General features: G+C 42.8%; 1 protein-coding gene across 2 annotated transcripts in view; it reads left to right on the top strand.

Annotated features, from left to right (window-relative positions):
- The first annotated feature begins 3,607 nt into the window (after window positions 1-3,607).
- The window catches only part of PCMT1 (protein-L-isoaspartate (D-aspartate) O-methyltransferase), a 118,837-nt gene continuing 99,994 nt past the window's right edge, over window positions 3,608-22,450 (top strand). For both annotated transcript variants that reach the window (XM_029596539.1, XM_029596538.1), the window contains exon 1: window positions 3,608-3,845. In XM_029596539.1, the coding sequence (XP_029452399.1) occupies window positions 3,623-3,845 (223 nt within the window). In that variant the 5' untranslated portion in view covers window positions 3,608-3,622. The remainder of the gene's footprint in view (window positions 3,846-22,450) is intronic.

Consider the following 22,450-nt stretch of genomic DNA (forward strand, 5'->3'; position numbering starts at 1 on the left):
GATGCTCACCACTTCCTCTTCCGGGCCGCGGGGGGGAGGAGAAGAGAGCACGCCGACTGGAGTCATCCGGGTGCCTGCGCGGGAGTCATCGGGTGTCAGCCGGGTGCCAGCGCTGGAGTCATCGGGTGCCTGCGCGGGTCTTCCCGCGCAGGCACCCGATGCTCTCCACTTCCTCTTCCGGGCCGCTGGAAGAAGAGAGCACGCCGGTGCTCTCTTCTTCCCGCGGCCCGGAAGAGGAAGTGGAGAGCATCGGGTGCCTGCGCGGGAAGAAGACTGCAGCGCGGCTCGGAGGAAAATGAAAATCTTCAACCGCGGCCGATGGGACTCCGCCTTCGCCTCCGCGAGGGCTGAAAATGAAGGAGGTTAGCGTTGGGAGGTGGCTGCGGCTGCCGCGAGTTCCCGGGGGGGGGGGGGGGAAGGGGGAGAGAGAGAGTGAATGAGCGAGCAAGCATGTGTGTTTGAGATCCTGTGTGTGTGAGTGAGAGATTGCATGTATGTGAATGATTGAGAGCCTGTATATGTGAAAGAGAGTATGTCTGTGATTGAGATCCTGCCTGTGAGAGAGAGAGCATGAATGTAAGTTTACCATTGGGAACCTGTATGTGTAAGTTTGTAATTGAAAACCTGTTTGTTTGAAAGAGTATGTGTGTATGATTGAGATCCTTTGTGTGTGAGAGAGATCATGTGTATGTATGATTAAGAGCCTGTGTGTATAAGTAAGAGAGAGATCATGTGTGTCTGTGTCTGATTGACAGCTGGTTTAGGTGATGGAGCATGTGAGTATGTGATTGAGAGCCTGTGTTTAAATGAGAGAGAGAGACCATGTGTGTCTGTGTGATTGAGAGCTGATTTAGGTGAGGGAGCATGTGAGTATGTGATTGAGAGCCTGTGTTTAAATGAGAGAGAGAGACCATGTGTGTCTGTGTGTGATTGAGAGCTGATTTAGGTGAGGGAGCATGTGAGTATGTGATTGAGAGCCTGTGTGTAAATGAGAGAAAGAGAGGACATGTTTGTAAGCATGTGAATGAGAGTCTGTGTGTGAGAGAAAAAGACAGCATGTATTTATGTGATTGAAAGCCTGTGTGTGTGTAAGCGTGAAAAGATAGACAGCATGTGTGTAAATGTGTAATTAAGAGCCTATATAAGTGAGAGAGAAAAAACATTTGTATATGTGAGTGACTGAGAGCATGTGTGTATAGGTGTGTCATTGAGAGCCAGTGTGAGAGAGAGCGCTGGTATGTGACTGAGAGAGGAGAAAGTTCCAAGCAAACCACCCCACCTCCTGCTAATTCAGAACAATCTCAGGACACCTGGATATCAAACGTTCCCAGGTATGCAGAGCAAAAAAATTTTTGTATCCTTATTATTTTTCATTACTGGATCTTTGTGTCTGCTATTTTGAAATATTTTGTTGGTATCTGGAAATGTTTTATATGAGTTTTTAATTATTGGATATTCCACTCATCAGCTGTTTCGAAATATGTTCTTTTTGTTAGTACAGTTTTACTGCTGATGATTTTATATTTCTTGATTTGTTTTATAAGGATGTGTGATGTTTCTTTTTTCCTTTGTTACACTGCATACAGAGACTCTGGCTTGTTGCAGTTTCCAATTCAGTTTTTTCTGCATGCTTCTTGTTATGCGTTTTGGTCTCTTTATTCTATGTTAGGTGAGGGACAGCACGTGATTCAGGTGAGGTTTTCTGCTGGCGTGTAGTTTCTGTGTAGGACTCTATAGCAGCCTGACTTGGTCCGTTTTCCTAATAGGAGATGTATTGGTGTCTTAAGGCCTGGTGTAATATTTTCAGAGACTTATTGTACTTTAAAAGTGTGATCTTACATAAAATGCACACATTTACTTGTATTTAGTTTTAAACATATTGTATGGCTCTCATGGAATTACATTTTAAAATATGTGGCGTTTATGGCTCTCTCAGCCAAAAAGGTTCCTGACCCCTGATCTACACAATAAGAGAATCTTTTTTTGAATACAATATTATCATGCAAAACATTTTTATTGATATAAAAGCACAACTCTCACTAAACAATGTTAAAACTAACTAGTCAACATCCACTCACTTCATTCACACTGTTAAAAATCAAACATCTGGAAACAATGTGACACAATACATATTTCAATACATCATAGTGTGTTTGTTCTTACCCAACTATCTTTCCAATACAGAATGAAATTACCCCAATGCACACAAGTAACTTCTATATAAATTTTTAGAAAACATTCTTTATAAATCCACACATCTCATCTTTTATTCACATGGGGTTAAGATGTTTGATTTTTAACGGTGTGAATGACGTGAGTGGATGTTGACTAGTTAGTTTTAACATTGTTTAGTGAGAGTTGTGCTTTTATATCAATAAAAATATGTTTTGCATGATAATATTGTATTCAAAAAAGATTCTTTTATTGTGTAGATTGTTATCCAAAGTAGAGAGAATTATTGAAAATATATCCCTGATTTTTGTTTACCGTGTGAACCTTAATGGTTGCAGAACCTCAATTATAGAGTTCACTTCCTGTGTCTTTAAGAATAGATGTTTGTAATTTTTAGAAAACAAAAAAAAAGTGCTTTCAGTTATCAAGCTTTTGGATAGGTTAACTGATCTGAAATAGGTACAAACAAGTCCCTGTTGGTTACCCTGCATTTTTTAAAAATATAATTAGGGTTTATGATTGTAGGTGTTTATAAACTGTAAATTTAGGTGTTTATTTTTCAGCTAATTAGGAGTTCTTTGTGGTACCACAAATCATTATAGGTGGTTTTGCTGTTAGGTACCTTTTCTAGTTGAACCAAATACATACGTTTCTGCAGCCAAGGAAGGTACAGAACAACGTGGAGGATCCAGGGTAGCAAAAGAGGGTTGAGACTAGAAGTAGTGTGTTACCACTATTTTTCTAACACCTCTAAATTTCTTTTTGCATCAGTTGTTTTATCGGGTTTATCTTTTAAATATTAAAATCAGAGGTCCTAAATAAAATGCAGTCGATTATACTTTGTGTACTGTTACTGTGCAAAGTGTTTGTACAATTGAGTTTGCCTGGATTGTTTTAATTATGAACTTTAGCTTGCTGCAGGTTAAAAAATATTTTAAAATAAACAATTAATCCCGTCTCAGTGGTTAAAACAAAACGAGTTTGATGTCTTACTCGTTTTCAAAAATATTTATTCAAGCCCAGGGAGCTTTATAGTCTGCTCTCATTCTCAGCCTTCCAATAAGCCCCTCAAAATAGCTTCGGAGGGTTGGTCTCAGGTTCATAGCCTTCAGATTGGCGCTCTCTTTACACCCAGGACGCAGTACCCCGCGCGCCCCTCCCCAACCCACAGCGCGCCCCCCCCAGTCCCGCCACCAGAACACTGCGGACTGCTCACGCGCTTTCCGCCCCTCTCTATCCGGTTCTCTTGGCTTCTTCCCTCAACCTCCAGCGTTTCATCTCACCACCTTCACGCCACTGAACGAAGGAGAGAGGGGGAAAAAAAAAAAAAAGCACGCAAGCCTCTCTCAGCCCCCCTTTTCATCTAAAATCTGGAACCGGACAGCGCCACAGCACCGCCTCCGCCAGGAACAAACATCAGGAAAAGGAGGAGGGCGCGGTGACGCAAACAATGCCCGCGGCGCGCGGCCGCGGCGCCCCTCCTCCACCACCTCCGGTCGAGGCGTCGGCGTCGGGTGACGTCACGGCGCTAGAGGTGGTATCCTTCCTGGGCAAACTGCTGTGCGCAGTCGCAGCGCTGAAGGCAGCCCTGTACCTGCTCCGCAGACTCTGTCTAGCTATGGCCTGGAAGTCCGGGGGCGCCAGTCATGCCGAGCTCGTGCAGAACCTTCGCAGTGAGTGAGGGGAGAGAGAGATACGCGCTGCTCGCTGGGGGGGGGCTTAGGGCTGGAAGCTGCCACACCCCCCCGCCTCCCTCGGTGCCCCGGCCTCACCCTTCGTCACCGCCCGCTAGTGAGCGAAGGGGGAGGAGGAGGAGCGTGGCAACGGAGAGGGTTATTTTACCGCTCGTGTTTAGCTAAAACTAATGCTGATATACGAGAGCCGCTCGGTATAACGGCCTCGCTCTAATTTTAGTTTGTGGATTTACAAACTGTAATTCTTGTTACGTGATGATGGGGGTGGAGGTTCTCGTTTTAATGACTGTTCCAGAATCGTTCCCCTGGTTGGCGGCGGGTTCGAGGTTGTGAATGTGTTCGGGGGGGGGGGGGGGGGGGGACGGCGTTCTGGGCCCGGTTTCCCCGTCTCAGTTCTGGAAGAGAATATGCGAATTGAAGGAAGACAGTTTTAATGTCTTTTAAAAAACGCGAGCTTTCCTGTTTTTCGCTGCCCGCTGATTGGCCGTTTCTGATGTGAGGTAATAGAATCTTGCTGGACAGCCTGCTCTCTCTCTCTCTCTCTGCCTTACCCCTCTCGCTTCCCGGGCGAGTGGGTAGTCTTTGTAGCGTTCATATTGTGTCACTGTAGAGTAACAGATGGTGTCGGTATCTTGCGAGTGCCACCCTGGGCACATGTGATGCCAGTGGTTGTGACAGACGAGCATTGTGGCTGGTGGTGACCCTTAGCAACTTCCTTTAAAGCTAACTAAGAATGTTCAGGTTGCAAGTACCTGGCAGATCCCATAAAGTAGCTTTTTTTTTTTTTTTTAATCTACCTGGCTAATAACGTGTCCAAACTTCTTTTCAACACTTATGCTAGTTGTCTTGATCATATTCTTTGGCAGCAAACTCCACAGCTTGACAGTGTGCTGAATGAAAAAGTACTTTTTACAATCTGTTTTGACTCTGCTGGTTTAGTTTCATGGAGTGTCCCTTGTTTTAGTATTATTTGAAAAGGTAAATAACTGTCTTTTATTTTCTTATTCTGCCCCACTCATGATTTTATAAACTTCTATCATATCCTCTCTCAGCCATCTTTTTCCAAGCTGAAGAGCCCTAGCCTGCATAATCTTTCATCATAGAGATTTTCTATCTTATTTTTTCACCTTTTTCTGCATTTGTTCTAATTCTGTTATGTCTGTCTTGAGATGGGGTGACCAGAACTGCACCCAATACTGAAAGTGTGATGGCATCATGGCTTGATACAGAGATGTTATATTTTCTGTTTTGTTCCTCATTCCTTTTCGGGTCATTCCTAACATTGTTTCTTTGCTTTTTTGACCGCCGTCGTGCACCGAGTAGAGGATTTCAGTGTACTGTCCACAACTGCTTCATGGTCCCTTTTCTTGGGTGGTGACTCTTAGTACAGAAGTTAACAACATATACGTGTAGTTGGGATTATTTTTCCCTGTGTGCATCACTTTGCACTTTTCCACATTAAATTTTATTTAACATTCAGTTGTGAGAAAGAAGTTTGGACAAGTTCTTGGGGAAAAAAATCCTTAAATAACCATTATGTAGATAGACTTGGGAAAGCTGCTGCTTAGCACTGGGTGTGGGCCACAAGATAGAGATATCTACCCTTTTGGGATCTGCCAGATACTTCCAAGAGATATGAATTGGCCCTTGTCAGACAGAATGCTGGGTTTGATAGACCCTTAATCTGACTGAGCTTGACTAGTTACGTGACCCCCAGCACCCCCCAATTCTTTCAATTATATTTGAGTTCCTTGTTCATTGTAAAGCCTGTTGCTGCTTTTGTTTCTTGTCAACTGATGAGATGTTCCCAACGACCATCGCTATATGAAATCTTTTAAATAAATGCCCAGTGCAATTCCAATTGCTGTTGTGTACTATGTACCAATGTTATATAGGATTTAGAGGTGGGTATGTAGGCGGCCAATTGAGTGGTGTTGATTGGTGCAGATGTTTCTTACACTCTCCACACTTTAGTGGTATTTATATAGTATATGAGGTATAAATCAATAAAGTGACTTATAAATTTTATAAATAAATGCAGGTGGCAATATATTTCCTAGCGTGTAGCCAGATGGACTCAGGACCAGTGGGTTATGTGCTCTTCTGCTAGCAGATGGGAGACTGAGTCAGATTTCAAAGCTGACGTCACCCTAGATATACTCCTGCAGTGACCTCAGCTCCTCAGTATCTCTCAGTCTCCTAGCAGATGCGGACACTCCCCACAATAGCATGGTGTTGGCAAAATTGCAGCACAAAGAAGAAATTCTTACCTTCACTTTAAAGAGGATCGAGCCCCGCTCTCCTGCGGTTATACCTAAAGGTCCCTCCCTGAGGTGATTTTCAAGATCCCTCAGAGGTGTTCCTTGGTCCGGTAGCCGGCTTCCGGCGTGGGCTTAGCTGCTAAAGCGGCTGTAAGGCAGCGGGTACATAACTGAGCGCAGCGGTGAAGGCTATAGCTTTCTACCCCCGCAGCTGGAGACCGTCCCTACACGTGGCCGGTAAGTGCTGAGAACAGGTAAGCAGGAAACTTTAAGGTCCCCGGGCTCAGCACGTCATATTGACTCCTTTTTCCATCCGGCAAGGTAAATAGGGAGCACCGATTGGGTTGAGCAGCCTTCGTTGGGCTAGGCCCTGCTCCGGCGCGGTGGTCCAGACACGTGGAGACTCTTGGTGGCGCCATCTTTCTCACCGGGGGCTTTGGTGCCATCTTCCCCTCCTCCACTGGATAAAAAAAATAAGCATGGGAGTAGCTTGCTTATTGCGGTGGTTACTACCCCTAACCAATTAGGCTTGATACTTCACTTTTATGCAGCTCCAGCATTGCTCGCTACCATCAATGGCAGGGGTGGAAGGAAAATTAGAACCAAAAAGTTACCAATAAGGGTCCTGACCTCTGCGGTCAGAGTAATAGATAAGTATGAGAAAAAATAACTGTGAAAGCTTGCTGGGCAGACTGGATGGGGCGTATGGCCGCCTTCTGCCGTCACTTCTATGTTTCTATGACTGTATGTACAGGGTAGGCCAGACTGTCAGTGCACCCAACTTGCGCATCTATAACATAGCCACGCGCACAACTAAGGACATATCTGCACGCACATAACTGCGCTTATAGCCTCGAGCACATATCGAGGCGCATTACCTGTTCGATTATACACAAAGGCAATGGCACCGGCGGCAAAGAAGCTCAGAAGGCACTCCCTTTGCACAGCCTGCCATTTCAGCGCCGCACAGCCTGAACTGGAGTCCTGCCTGTGTCAACACTGCGAGGAAGCCCAGGGAGGACCATCCAAGCCTGGTCCTTCAGTCGGAGGATGGGTTGGGAACTACCTCATCCAACAGCACCCGGACCTAAGCAATTCCGAAATGGCGTCCTCCCCATGAGGGCATTTCAGTGGCCGCTACTCGACTCATGAAACTTAAGTTTTCCCGTTGATAGCAGGGCTGAATTAGCCATGCTGTCTGGGAAGCGTCGCGACACGAGGTAGGCGGAGTCTCCTCAGCTAGTAACAGAGCTTTGACTCTGTGCGGTGGAGTTCCCGCGCGGTTCCTTCGTCTCCTCAGTTTCTTTTTTTTCTGCAAGCCAATCGCACTTTCAATATACCTTTGGGATACTGAAAGTCCAAATCACCCTTAAAACGAGTCGGGGCTCCGACATTGAAGGGTAGATTGCAAGAAAAGGGAGATGAGTCGAGGGGGGGATCAGGCTTTTCAAGCCTAGAGAACCCCTCCATTTGGAACCGAAGCAACAGACGCATGACGCTTCCACGGTGCCCCCCACCCATACGGTGCATCCACGAAGGACGACACATATTGTTGAAAAGTCGCACGGCTCAGATACAACGTTCGGTATATCCAAACCATACGATGCAAGAGCGGAGCACTTAAACTGGTTCTCACTAATTCTAAACACGACACATAAAAAAAGAGACAGTCTGAACAACATACTTCAGATGAAGTAAACCGTACTGCCAAACGGAAAGAAGGGGAACCGGTGCACAGTACGCTTGCCCCTACAACACAAACCTCTTCAGACCAAATATCTAATTTCCTAAGAAAAGGACTCAAAAGAGAAAGCACCAAGAGATTTCACGTACTGCTTCTACATCCAGTAGAGACATTGAAGTGGAGTTTCTTTTCACAGCAGGAACCTCTCTATCATTACAATCTATTGCGAGTGACTTCTCTCTTTCTGGAAAGTCATCAGCTTGAAAATCCAACTCCTTTGGCCAAAAGACGTCACTTAACTCCCAGCATTGTCTGCATCTCAAGCTGTAGACTCTTCTGTTCACTTTCCTTCAAAATCGAGGAAACAAAAAATATACATTTCTCCGCAGGGAACTCTGGCAGAATCAGGCATGTCAAAAATCTCTGAGGCATTATCCTCTTTCTTTCAAGAATTAGAACAAGCTAAACAATTACCACCTGATTCCCCCTCGCAGTCTTCTCCATCACCTTCACAGTCTCCTGTTCCAAGAGAACCTTATTCAGAATAGGAATTGCAGCTTACCAGCCCAGGATACCAAATTTCCATTGCTTCTCACTTTTTGGGATTTCCTTCTGATTCCCCGGAAAGACCACCGCAGCCTAATTCTCCTCCAGAGGACTTAACTTTTATGCTAAGTTTATCGAAAAGGTAGGAACCACCCTCCAAGTCCTGCCAGGGAAAATACCGGACCCAAGGGCTGAAATGATGGGAACTACATAGATGGCCGCTGCCATATGACCCAGAAGTTGAAGGATTTGGTGTGCAGATGCTTGGTTTTTGTTGATTTGGTTGTTTGCTAACGTCAGTGTGCATTCTGTCTGATGGGAGATATGCTTTCTGCTCTGTCATATTGATGAGAGCACTTTATAAACTGAAGTATTTGTGTAGGTTGGAGTTGGGATTTTTCGAAGTTGATTAGGAATCCCAACGTCTGAAGGCAATTTATAGTGCGTAAAGTGTGCTGGAGAGTGGACGGGTCGGAAGCCACTATCAACCAGTTGTCCAGGTATGGAAGTATCTGGATCGACATTTGTCTGAGATGAGCCACCACCACTGCTAGGCATTTCGTGAATACCCTGGAGCTGAGAAAAGACCAAAGAGGAGAACTTTGTATTGGAAATGTGAGCTCTGAGCTTGAAAGCAGAGGTATTGCCAAGAGGAAGGGTGAATTGGAATATATGTATCCGACTAAGGAATTATATTTCCTGCTTGTTCAGTTTGCAATGTAAACCGGCCTGATTTGCATTTTATGCAAGAAGGTTGGTATATAAAAATTAAAAATAAATAAAATAAAATATGGGAGTAGGCATCCTTCAGGTTGATGGAGCATAGCCAATCGTTGGGTTGTAAAAGAGGTAGGATGTTCTTGAGAGAGGTTCTCTTGAATTTTTCTCTCTGAACGTGTTGTTTCGGGAGACGGAGATCCAGAATAGGACGAAGGCCCCTTGATTTATTTGGAATGAGGAAGTATTGGGAATAGAATCCTTGATTCTGAAGATGAAGGGGGATTGTTTGAATGGAATGTTGCAGGGTCAGGTTGGTTAACTCTGACTTGAGGGATGTTGTATGAGTGGGAACAGACCGTATTGGAGAACAGTGAGGAAGAGGTGGGATAGATTTGAAATTTAGTTGGTAACCCTCTTATGATGATGATGACCCATTGGTCTGAGGTAATGGACTCCCAATTGAAGACGACCTATGAAATTCGAGGGTGGTGGTGGCTGAATCGTCTTCAAAAAGATGAAGTTGATGGTTGTCTGTTTTTGTTGTGCAGCTGGTGCTTGTTTTTGTTGTCCCCTTGTGGCGGCCTGTGGTGTGGACCTAGCTGAAGTATATGGCTGTAGTCTATACTGAGTAAAGGGTCAAGAATATGTCCTCGGGTAATACAGATGACTATAAATGGAGAGTATTTTTGCTGATGTCTTTGTGTTTGTCGTGTAGGTAGGCGATAGTACCGCTGCAGACTGCTCCTTAAGTCGAGAAACCATATCCATAAACTGATCACCAAAGAGATTGCTTCCCACGCATGGAATATATGCCAGTTTTTCATGGACGTCTGATCGAATAGCACTGGCTTTTAACCATGCAAGACGCCTGGCCGCAATGGCCATAGCAGAGGCTCATGATGTTGACTCAAATGACTCGAAAATGGATCGAAGAAGATGTCTAAGACCTTCTTTAAGATCGAGGTATGGCTGTGGAAGAGTAGTGTCTTCTGAGATGCAAACAGGGCATAGTTTTTGCAGAGTCTCAGAGGTACTGCGAGGTATAAAATTGATGTTGAATCCTGGAGGTTAACATTGAGGAATGGTACACCTTCTTTGCAAAGTCATCCAGACATTTGGACGACTTTGCCCCTGCAGCCACCACTCTCTTTGAGACAAATCTTATGGTGCGTGGCTCTGAATTGCTGCATAGCCGTTCAGTATAAGGAGCTGATCAGCAGTAGTAGTATTTAGAAGTGACTATAAGGGCATTCAAGGAAGGAAGAGAGATATGACATGATAGGAAGGAGAGAAGAAAGATGAAGAGAAACTGGAGGGGGAAGATTAGCAAAAACTTAAGAGGTGGCCTGAGGACAGAGTAAAGAGGAGAAATTGAAGGGAAGGGTGCAAAAGATCTAAGAGGAGAAAGCACCTCTGTGAGGAACAGAAACAGGTATAAGTAGAATGGATTAAGAGGAGAGAGTAGAATGAAAAAGTAAATGAAGAAAAGAAAGGTGGCTAGGACAACAAAGCTATGAAAATCAATATATGAAAGCACCGATTAAAAAAAACAGTGGCATTGAGTGCATATTAGATAAAATAAAACTTATGATACTTTTTATACGGGCATAGCAAAAAATTGCCTCTGAATTTTCTAACTCACACAATACCCAGAAGCTGGTACAGGAAATTGGGTACCTTGATTTTAACTGCGCTTGGAAAGAGGAACTTGGGATGAAAGCAGACACAGCAAAAACTGCTTGAAAAAACCTGATTAGCATTGGAATTTATAAATTTACAGCAAACTAGAACTAATTAAGATTCTTGTTTAAAAAAAAAAAACCAAAAAACCACACAGCACAATGAATAATTTCCAAAATTACCAGTGTTCTCCAGTGCAAGTCTCTGGAGAACAAATTTTTAAAACCATTTTTGTACTCTAATAGCAGTAACTTATGGAATACAATACGGTATTAACAATTCAATGTCTTGAACTTTTCTAAGCTATCAAGCAGCAGAGGTACTAAGCTAAATGCTTAATTCGAACCACTTGAGTTGGTGAACTTGAAGTTTTGCTCCTGGAAATTTGGTTTTTTTTGTGTTTGTTTTTTTTCTTGTTCGTCACTTGTACTTACTTATTATTCATGCCCAAGGTTTAGGTTTCACATCATACCTTCAGTTTTTCATAACAGATTGGTTCTGTGAACTCATCCCAAGTTTCTTCCAAAAGTGTTATCTGCATTTCACTTTAATCAAAATATTGTGCTACCTACATTCATTCCAAGACCACCTGTGCACAAAGGAGAGAATAGGTTTGTTACTTTCTTTGGATTACAAGAGAACCTTATCTCACTCAAAACTATCAGCTGTTCATGTTTTGATCCCAATAAATTGGGAAGGGCAGTGGTCAAATTGTCTCAGTGGCTAGCAGACTGTATAGTGCACTCTTTTTTGAGCTGGTTGTTTTATAGATTAGACTCTGTCAAGGGCTCATCCAAGTGAGCCCTTGACAGAGGGCTAGACCTACCAGAGATGCATATAGAGGTTCCCTCCTGGTTCCCCCAGCGAAAACGACCAAACACATTACCGTAAGAGATCGTGCCACCTCCACAGCTGGCCCTCTACTGTGGAATTCCATTCCTACAGACCTCAGACAGGAGCCTTGCCTCCCAAATTTTAGGAAAAAACTTAAGACTTGGTTATTCAAGCAAGCCTTTCCGGACACAACTCAATGACACAATCCAATAACTCCTAAATCACCTTGCCGTTTGTTTATAACATTTATCTATTTTGTATACTACATTTAAATTGTATATTGTTTAACCATTTTCTATCCTCTTTTCTATTTTTCCTACTCCAAGTTTGGCCACCTTGTTAAATGTAACTGTACCTTCTGTCACCACAGTTCTAGTTCTTTGTTCTTAAGTTCTATGTATTTTATTGCACCCCCATTCTATGTAAACCAGCAAGATATGTTTTCATGATTGCCGGTATATAAAAACTCTAAATAAATAAATAAAATAAATAAATGATGACTTCAGTGGCTCATTTCAGGGCCACGTCTAAGGAAGACATTTGAAAAGCTGCTACTTGGTCATTTGCTTGCACCTTCACATCCTAATGGTTTGACAGTCTCCCTAGGAGACATAAACTTTGGACAGGTAGTTCTATGTAGCCTGTTCTCCCGGTAGTCCGTTATATGTTTGGAACTTGGTTGTCTTTTTAGTAAGTACTTCCACTCTACAACCCTCAGCTTTGGTTGAGACGCCCCACATAGAGTGTCTAATTCATGCCTGCTTGTCGACAGAAGTTGGCTTACTTGTAAACAGGGTTTTCTGTAGAAAGCAGGATGAATTAGCCATTCTTATTACCCATCCTCCTAGCTTGCTAAAGCTTAGGCTGTAAAAGAGACTGGGGGGCATGCATTGAAACTGCTGCACATGCTTAGTAATGTTTTGCTGAGCTTTGAGAGCTGGGTCCATGTTGGTATCATTGGATCCCATCACCCATATATAATGGCTGATTCTTCCTGCTGTCTGTGCAGAACTGGGTTTACAAAAGATCAAACTTGCTTTACACCATTTCTTCGTTTCCTCACTATCAACTCCTCAGGTTCTTCTTTCTCTTTCTAAATGTGAGTGCCCTATTTCCTTGAGTCTAGCAGCTTCAGTGTAACTTTCCAACCAGGATGTGTGTTGGCTTCAAAGAGATGTCTCCCATTGTTTTGATAAAATAGGAGTGTGGCCTTTCAATCAGTAAAGTCCGTGGGAGAGCGGGCAAACGCCCACTCTCCCGGCGCGCGCACAGGCCAACCGCCTGTGCGCGCGATGCAGTATTTAAATTAGGTCCAGTGGTAGAAACGGGCAAAAGGAGGCGCTAGGGACACTAGCGCGTCCCTAGCGCCTCCTTTTGGCCCGGAGCGGCGGCTGTCAGCGGGTTTGACAGCAGACGCTCAATTTTGCTGACGTCGGTTCTTGAGCCTGCTGACAGCTACGGGCTCGGAAACTGGATGCCGGCAAAATTGAGCGCCCGGTTTTCGACCCGCCAGCCGACTTCACTTTTTCTTTTTTACTTTTTTACCCTTCAGGACCTCCGACTTAATATCGCCATGATATTAAGTCGGAGGGGGCACAGAAAAGCAGTTTTTACTGCTTTTCTGTGCACTTTCCCGGTGCCCGAAGAAATTAGCACCTACCTTTTTGGGTTGGCACTAATTTCTGAAAGTAAAATGTGCGGCTTGGCTGCACATTTTACTTACTGAATTGCGCGGGAATACCGAATAGGGCCCTCAACATGCATTTGCATGTTGAGGGCCCTATTAGGTTTGGCGGGTTGGATGCGTGTTTTCCGCCCCTTACTGAATAAGGGGTAAGGGCAAACGCGCGTCCAATGACAGGTTAACAGTGCGCTCCATCGGAGCGCACTCTACTGTGTCGGCCTGAATGTCTGCACACACAACAGTGTTGGCAGTTCTCAGCAGTTTAGCAAAGATGTGGATCTTGGCCTTTTTACTAGCATTAGTGTTTTGTAGTATTCTGTCTTGGTTCACAGAAGTTAGCATGAGTTAACTTCAGCCTATAGAATTGGAACTGGAACATTATCCCTTGTATTACGTACAAAACACAATCATTGCAGAATTAAGTTAACCACAGCAGTAGGAAATTTCCATCTTGTTAGTTGATATAGAAATATTTTTCTTTACCCATTGGTAAATGCCTTAAGTAGTTTAAAATTTCCATAAACCAGCATGCTGCTAACATTCTGAGCCACTCCACCTTAAAGAGGGTCATTTTCAAAGCCATTTTCATGGGTAAAACTGTGCTTTACCTGCAGAAATTGGACTTGAAGAAAATTGCTGCCCTTGTATACAGGTACAAGAGCTAGTCTAGGGCCTGTATATGTGTGCTTTCACCACAGTAGGGGGGAAGCATTCCCGGGGCATGCTTGCAGGAGGGTTATGTATTTAGGCGCACATGTTTTTTGAATTTTCTAAAGCACTTAAGTTTTTTTCTGAAAAATCCACCCTTTCAACTTAAATGTGTGCAAGTGGTTTTTTTTTTTTTCTGGGGCTATTTTCCAAATTAAAATATGCATGTACCTTCACTTTTAAAATTGGTACAAAATCCATGAGTAAAACTTGCCTGTGGACTTTCTGCATGTAACTGCTCACATTGGTACATTGTGCTCATTTTTGACTACATGTCATATTAATTTTCATTTAATTGAAAGAATACTAATGCAACCAGTGTGTGTGTGTGTGTGTGCTCACCTTAAAACAAGGATATATTATAAACATATCCACTACCACTCACTGTAGATTCTAGAAAACACTATCTATATGACAAAGCCATGGGACAAAAACAGGATGTGTACTGTAGAATACATACACTTATGCGTTTTAACCACAAGACTGATCATGTGCTGTTGAATACTACTTGATGCACAAAATTACAGCTCAGGGCAAACAGTGTCTTGTTACAATTACAGTACTGAATACAAAAAATATACAAAACTCATTAAAGTTGGTAGGGTGGGGCAATGATTTAAACAGCTATTAAGACTTACTACCTGTCAGCTGCAGTAAAAATGTAGATCCTTGTTGTATCCGTAGCACAGCAGCAGGCAAAACTAAAAGATATAAGTTCAACGAATCTTTTTATTAGGAAAGTAAGTAAAAGAAAAGGGAAAAAGGTTGCTATGGTTTTCTAATAAAAGGTAAGGCAAAAAAGGTTAGTGTTAATAAACTACAAGCGATCAGAGAGGAAGACAGGAGACAATAGCTGGGAAAGTAGTGGCAGAAATTCAAATGGAACAAAAAAACAGCACACATGGTAAATCTGAGAGGGGATAAGACCCTTTTTTTTTTTTTGTTACATATTTTTATTGAATTTAGAGAAAATCCAAATAATTGAACAATGTTTATAGTGACCACAGTAAACAATTTCAAAGATTGTTACCAAAGGCAATTTGTGAATACCATAACAAGTTCAACCACTGAGTAAATAGTATGAAAGTGTTGGATCATGGATCTTCAGTTTTTCTCCCCGGGACACCCTCCCCCCTCCATGTCTCAACAGTGCGATTCCCTCCTTTCCTTCCCCTTTTCTCTTTGCATTCCAGAAGGCAGCAGTAATAGGAACAGTAGTTAGAACAATAATTAGCACAGTGATTATAACAGTAATAAAAATAATTAGAGCAGTAAAAATTAGAACAGTAATTAAAGATACCTAGATTAGTGACATTGGATAAATAATAGGATAGATAAATAAATGATAGATAATGACAGATAATGGACCCAAAAGACATTAACGCTCCAAAGTCCAGAGTAACCGTACCCGAAAGCCTGATGAAAGAGTCTATAATAAGTGATGTGTGTCACCGGTGGATCCCTAGATGTGAAACCGAACCATCTGATGAGAATGTGGGTAATGGTGATTGTCCTATGTCCTTCGCATCAGGATCCAGTTGACAGATATGTTGGACTAAGTGCATTGGCTGATTGTTAAGATAGGTAGACCAAATTCCCCCGGTGTGCTTTTGTTTCTGGATGCTCAACGACTTGGCTGTCATATATTCATACATGGCTAATTGTAAAAGTTTCCTGTGCCAGTGTATTAAATTTGGTGGTTCATTAGATATCCACTTGCTGACTATAATTTGTTTGGCTATTAAACTAGCCTTGGCTATGAAAAGTTTTTGCTGATGGGTTAAAGGAAGGCAAGTGCTACTATAGAAACCAAACAACCATAACATGAGGTCAGATGGAATTACATAGCCACAGAGCAAGGAACAATGACTTTGAACATTCATCCAGAATGATTTGACCTTGTCGCAATCCCAGAAGCAGTGTAGATATTCACCATCCTCAACACCACATTTCAAACATAAAGGGGAATCTGCAATTCCCAGTTTAAACGCTGTTGTGTTAGTGCAATATAGGTGCCAAATGAGCTTGAAGTGAAGTTCCCACAAATTGGCATTTTCTGTAACTATTACTTTGCAAAAGATATTGTTTGACTTTTATTGGTGTTAGAGAGATGGCCGGATATCTAGAACATCTAAGAACAATATCATCGTACGCTACCATAATCAAATGAGAATGCAACATTGTAGAAAATACCGAACAGGAATACTTCATCTTTGGCCGAGAACAAAGCATAACATTCAAGAGGGACCACTGAGAAGGAGATAATGTAGACAACCGAGATTGGGAAATATAGTGCCTGAACTGTAGATATGCATAAAATTCTTCTCTAGGGATATGAAATTGGTTCTGAAGCTCTTGAAAACTATACATTATGTTAGATGTATGGGAGAATAATTGACACTCGTACCAAACCCTTTTGGGCCCAAGTATGGAACACTGACTGCCCTCTACCCGGAACAAACTGTGGGTTGTCACATTGTTCTACTAGGCAGGTTGGTCCCGGTGAAATTACCAATTTGGTGCATAAGTAGGACCAGGCTTGTCTGCTAGAGTGGAGAATCAGAAAACCTTTACATACTGGTGGAATTTGACGTTGTTTGAGTTATAAAAGGGTCGATAGAGAGTAATTGTTTAGCCAAGTACTAATGAGTTTATAAGGAGAAAAGAAATCAGTACCCAATATCCAGTCCCGAATGTCTCATACAAACTAGATTATAATCCTGAAAGTTTGGGCATGCTAACCCACCATTTGCTGGCCAGAGTTGGAGGAACTTTAGAGCCAGTCTTGACTTTTTCCCTCGCCACAAAAATTGTCGCAAAACTTTATGTATGGCGCACTCACATCCTACCTTCTTAGCCAAATTGGAAGCATCTGGAAAAGATATAGCCATTTTGGTAGCTCTACCATCTTAAATAAGTGAATTCTTCCTGTTAGAAAAAGAGGTAATGATTGACAATTCGCTACTCGCTTTTCCATTTTCTGTAACAAGGGTTGAACATTGACATCATAAACTGAAATAATAGAACTAGGAATATGAGCTCCCAGGTATTTAATATGTAAATCTTGTAAATTTTTGTAAACTAGTGTTCCGGTTTTTGCTGTTAACTATTGTTACCGTTCCATGTAAAGGATTTCGCCTATCTGTTCTAAGTTAACTGTAAACCGATACGATGTGCAAACGGTTGTCGGTATATAAAAATGTCTAAATAAATGTTTATCAGCCCATTTAAGAGGGAAATCAGAGCCCCAGGTCTCATGCAATGCTCCACATATTTCCAACGCTTCAGATTTTTCTGTATTAATCTTTAGACCAGAAAATGTTCCATACCATTTTTGAAATTCTAAGACTTGGGGAAGTGCTTGTTGCGGGTAGGTTAAATAAATGAGAATGTCATCAGCAAAAGCTGCTACTTTAAACGTGTAACCTAAATGTGTGAGGCCTGTAATAGAGGTGTCATCATAGATAATACGAAGCAAGGAGTCTTATTGCCATGATATATAAAAGGGGGGATAACGGACAGCCTTGACGCACACCTCGTTGTGGTGTAAAGGCTTGGGAGGCATGTCCGTTCACTAAAATGTGAGAGGTTGGCAAATTATACAGAAGTGAGATATGAGAGAAGATTACCATGTAAACCAAATATCCCCAGGAAACCCGGTCGAAAGCTTTCTCAGAGTCAAAGCTTACTGCCATGGATGGAATTTTATGCTTTTGGCAAAAGGCAATGGCAGTGACCAATTTAGCAATATGTGAGCTCGCAGAACGCCCCTTAACAAATCCGACCTGGTGTTGAGAAATCAGAGCAGGAAGTACAGCGCCCAATCTTTTTGCCAAGATGTTGGCAAGTAATTTGAGGTCACAGTTTAACAAAGATATCGGTCTATAAAACGCTGGTTGGGTGAGATCTCTTCCTGGTTTAGGTAAGATGGTGAGATATGCTTTGTTAAACTGAGGAGGAAACCCCCCTTTTTTCTAGTGCTTCCTGATGGAAGGATCTCAACGCCTCAGTAATGTTATCTCCTATTTTGTAATAGTCATAAGTAAATCCATCTGGTCCTGGAGCTTTACCTGATTTACATGCTTTAATATCCGCCAGAACCTCAGTTTCTGTAATTGGGGAATTCAGAAATTCCAATTGTACCGGCGAAATTTGGGGGATATCCAGGTTCTCTAAAAAGGAAGCTTCCTCAGTGCTCCCTCCCATTCTATCTTCAGTGTACAAATTCTCATAAAAAATTTTCAATACTTGACAAATCTCATTCCCCTTAACTGCCCAAGCCCCTTGTGGAGTCTTTAATTTTTCTATGTAGGTTTTACTTTGCTTAAGCTTCACCAGCTTTGCCAATAATTTACCTGACTTGTTTCCATAGCGAAAATAGGAATGTTCCTTAAACTGGAAAGCTTTCAGGGCTTTTTGATGTAGATATGATTGCAGAGCATCAAGTGTGGCATAATATTGGTCAAAATTGGCTTGGGATGGGTACCTAATCATCTTGCTTTTGGCCATTTTTTAATTCCGTGTCTAATGATATGATCTTTGCATGTAATAGTTAATTTCATATGTGAGGAGTAGGAATAATTTCTCCCCTCATGACCACTTTACACTTTTCCCAAAAGAAATTTGTGTCAGTCTTATGTTGTTCATTATGAGTTTAGTATTGGGCCCATTTAGTTTCAAATAGGCAGGGAACCGCCTCATCTTCTAGGTGACAATTCACCCAGATCAGGGTGTGATCAGATACGGCAGTCGGTCCTATCTCTGCCGAGAAAATCATATGGAAAAGGGATGTAGAGCCTAGAATGTAGTCAATCCTCGATAGTGTACCGTGGGCTTTGGAGACATGAGTGTAGTCATGCGCATCACTATTAAGTACTCTCTAAAAGCTGTAGGTTCTGACATATCTGGCTAATGCTTGTTTTTTGGGGCTTCTGAGCAAGTTTTGTGGGTGGAACAGAACGATCTAGCACGGGATCGTGATAGATATTAGTCTTCCAATATGAACATTCCCCCTTTTCTGTGAGTTATCAACAAATTGGTAATGGAGGAAAAGAAATTTTTTGTCTGGGGAGTTTGGTCCATAAAGGTTACATATCGTGACCTCCCTTCCATTCAATTTGCCTATGATATATCTGCCCTCACTATCCGATATTTCAGATAGTAATTGAAAGGAAATACTTTTGTGTAAAAGAATAGCAACCCCGGCTTTCTTTCCCGCAGCTGGCAAAAAGAAATTAGCACCCACCCAGTCTTTTTGTAATTTTACACTCAAGGACAGAGAGATGGGTTTCCTGCAAGCAGGCAATGTGGACTTTTGATCGTTTTAAAAGGAGAGCACTTTAATACGCTTTATCGGGTTGCCCAGGCCATTCACATTCAGACTAGCCAATTTCAGAGTGTTTTGAGTGATATTGCAGAAATAAGGTTTTGTGCCAGTGTTACTGAGAGTAAGAGACTGCAGACTCCCCAGCCTAAGTCTGCAGGATTTTGATCTGGAACTTGTGTCTTTGGGTAAGCAGTATCTAAAAGGGAAACAGTATCAACCGGACATATAACTGTATATTGTAAACTGCTGCACAGTATATTGCAAAAAGAGAGAATTACCCCCCCCCCCCCCCCCCCAAATCAGCAACATGACTTTTTAACAACATAATGACAATACTTGCAAACATCCAGACTACTCAACAACAAACTTTGAAGCTGAACGAAAGCCATCCTCCCCTGGAATCGCGCTTTGTACAATACTGGGCTGAGATGTGTACTAATTAATCCAGAACTCAGTGCCTGGGTCATTGTACGGATGGTAAAATATCGGCAACAAACGGGACAGTTTGAGTTCTAGATGTTGGAGGGAAAGAATTTGCTGGCAGGATGCGTTAGAATATCCTGTCCACTCATTGGTGTGTCAGCCATGACAAGAAAATGTCTCTGTTCAACCAATGCCCAGCAGTGTAAAATATTAGCATATATGTACACAGGAATGAACTAAGCAAACTAATTGCACACAGCTGACGAGTGCAGTGTGATACCGTGTAGCTCCAGATATACTGGAAGCATTTTGGATCTAGCCGCCAAAGCTAGGTGTCTGTGTTGAAAAAAGGTTTATGATCACCTTCCCTTAAATAAAAAGGAAAGGCAGGCGCTACCATGCAATCCCGGCTGACAGATTCACCGATCCGCTGCGTAGAAAGCTGTAATAAAATGTTTGAGCTCTGATCTTCAGACCCAAAGTTTTGGGCCCCCCCGGAGATAGGACGTCTGAGAAACCAGCAAGTAAGGTTTAGATCCGGGTACCATTGACGGTGAAAGAAATAATGGTAGAAGAGATAAGTGTCTCAGTCTTTGGTCAATCCCGCCACAAACAATTTAGCAGGTTCAACTTCGGAGAACTGGTGATCTTTCCCTGCATGTCGGATTTTCAAGATGGCGGGGTAGATCAGCTGGAATCGCACGTTATTTTTATATAATTCAGTGCAGAGTGGGCTAAAGCTTCCTCTTCTGAACAAGCTGCGCGAAGTCTTGAAAAATTCGTATCTCAGTATTCTGTTAGGTAATCTTCTGCTTTTTCCCGATATGCCTGCATAATTTTTTTGCTTCTGTGCCCAACTCATGATCTTAGCTATTATTATTCGGGGTCGTTGGTCTCCGTCAATTTTTCTCCCCAAGCGATGGGCACGTTCGATATGTAATGGCTCTGGCAGTTCATGCAGTTCCAGTGCGTCTAATAGCCATTTTTCCAGGAAGCTTTCTAAATTTTGCTCACCCTCAACTTCAGGGAAACCAACCAGACATATGTTCCGCCTGGCCCTATTCTGTCATCTAATTTCTCAGTTTGCGCGCCCATCAATTTTTACAGACTGGAGATTTTATTAGAAAGCGCTGTATGTTCGTCTTCAAGCGTGGAGACGCGATGCTCCACAAGGTTAAGCCTCGGGTGCAACTTTGCAAGCGCTTCCTTAACTTCTTGAAATTTAGAAGCTAATTCCGTGAATCTGGAGTCTTAAGGCTAAAACGACCGCATTTGTAACACTCACTGTTAGGTCGTCCTTTGTGTTAGTTGCGGCTGACGCGGCCGGTGAGGTCGGCATGGTGTTGGGATCCGCCATTTTTGGAGCCTGTACCAACTGTGGGTTTTTTTTGTTTTTTTGTCCCGTTTCGTTCCCTTGATGGGCATTGCGTTCGAAGATTTCAGCATGAATTTATCTATGGACATGAGACTTGATGATTTCAAAGTTTTGAGGTGTCTATGATTGGATGTTTGCAATTGTTGCCGATTCGGGAGAGCAGGGCACAGAGCTTATGCAGAAGCATCTGCTCAGCTGTACCACATCACGTGACCCCAAGACCCTTTTTTTTTTTTAAGATATGTTAGTGCTAAAGTGGCTTTGTTAGACTCAGAGGTAAAGGTTAGGCATATGTAGAGGATGATGAGGAAAAAGCAAAACTGTTTAACACATTTCACTGTGAATGGGGACAGTAGCAGGACCATATAAAACCAACACAAATAAGATTGGAAGTGAGGAAAACCTTTTTATGGCTTCTCACTGGGCAAGGGAAGTGCAGTTCCTGTCTGCAGCTAGTAGTCTCTGTCTCCGGCAACTGTGGACACTTGAAGAGGACGTTAGCTCCCAGAGCCTAGGTGTAGCCCTGGCTTTGAGCCCTAGTTGCTCCTGGGGCAAGAGCTCTTAGGTGTAAATATTTTTCCAATGGAAGCTCTGCTCCGAGTATAATCCCTGGTCGAGTCCCCTGGAGATAATCGCAGTACCCTGAGGGGTCTAAGGATTCCACAGGGAGGATCCTTTGCTAGTAAGGAACCAGAAAACATGATCCCCTAAAAAAAAAAAAAAAAAAAAGGGTGGGTGGGTTCAAGGCTTCTTTCTCCTCCCATGGTATGTACTGTCTGTGGCAAACCAAGCAGGCATTTGGCCTTGAGCAGCAGCAGCACAAAGTCCCCAGAGGTGGTGAGTACCTCTGAGACAGTCTCCGGGGGAAGCAGGAACAGCATTGTTGGGGGTATAGGAAGTCTCATTCCAGGCTTGGCTCCTGAACAAGTTAAAAAAAAAAAAAGGTGGGGGGGAGGGGTTGCTGTTTAAAGGCAGTAGCGACCACGCTATTAAGGTCCAGGAAGTACTCCATGTTTTGTGCTTATGGCAGATTCTGGAAAATATATTTGAGAAGTAGTTTTGGAGAAGAGAAATTACCTCAAATAGGGCATAAATGAAAAATCCTGCAGGACAGCTTGGAAAAAGGGCTGGCCTTGAACTCACTCAAGGTACAGGTGGCGGCATGAACATGTTATAGGGGCCAAATGCAAGGTGGTTTGTTGGGTTCGCACCTAGATATCACATACTTCTGAAGAGCTGTAAAATACGTATGACTGCTGAAATGCCAGTTAGTACCCACATGGGATCTCGATGTGGTGCTTGAGTCTTATCCCTATTCGCTTATACCTATTACCTTATACCTA

Source organism: Rhinatrema bivittatum, chromosome 3 (genome assembly GCF_901001135.1).
Source record: "Rhinatrema bivittatum chromosome 3, aRhiBiv1.1, whole genome shotgun sequence".
NCBI classification, from domain to species: domain Eukaryota; kingdom Metazoa; phylum Chordata; class Amphibia; order Gymnophiona; family Rhinatrematidae; genus Rhinatrema; species Rhinatrema bivittatum.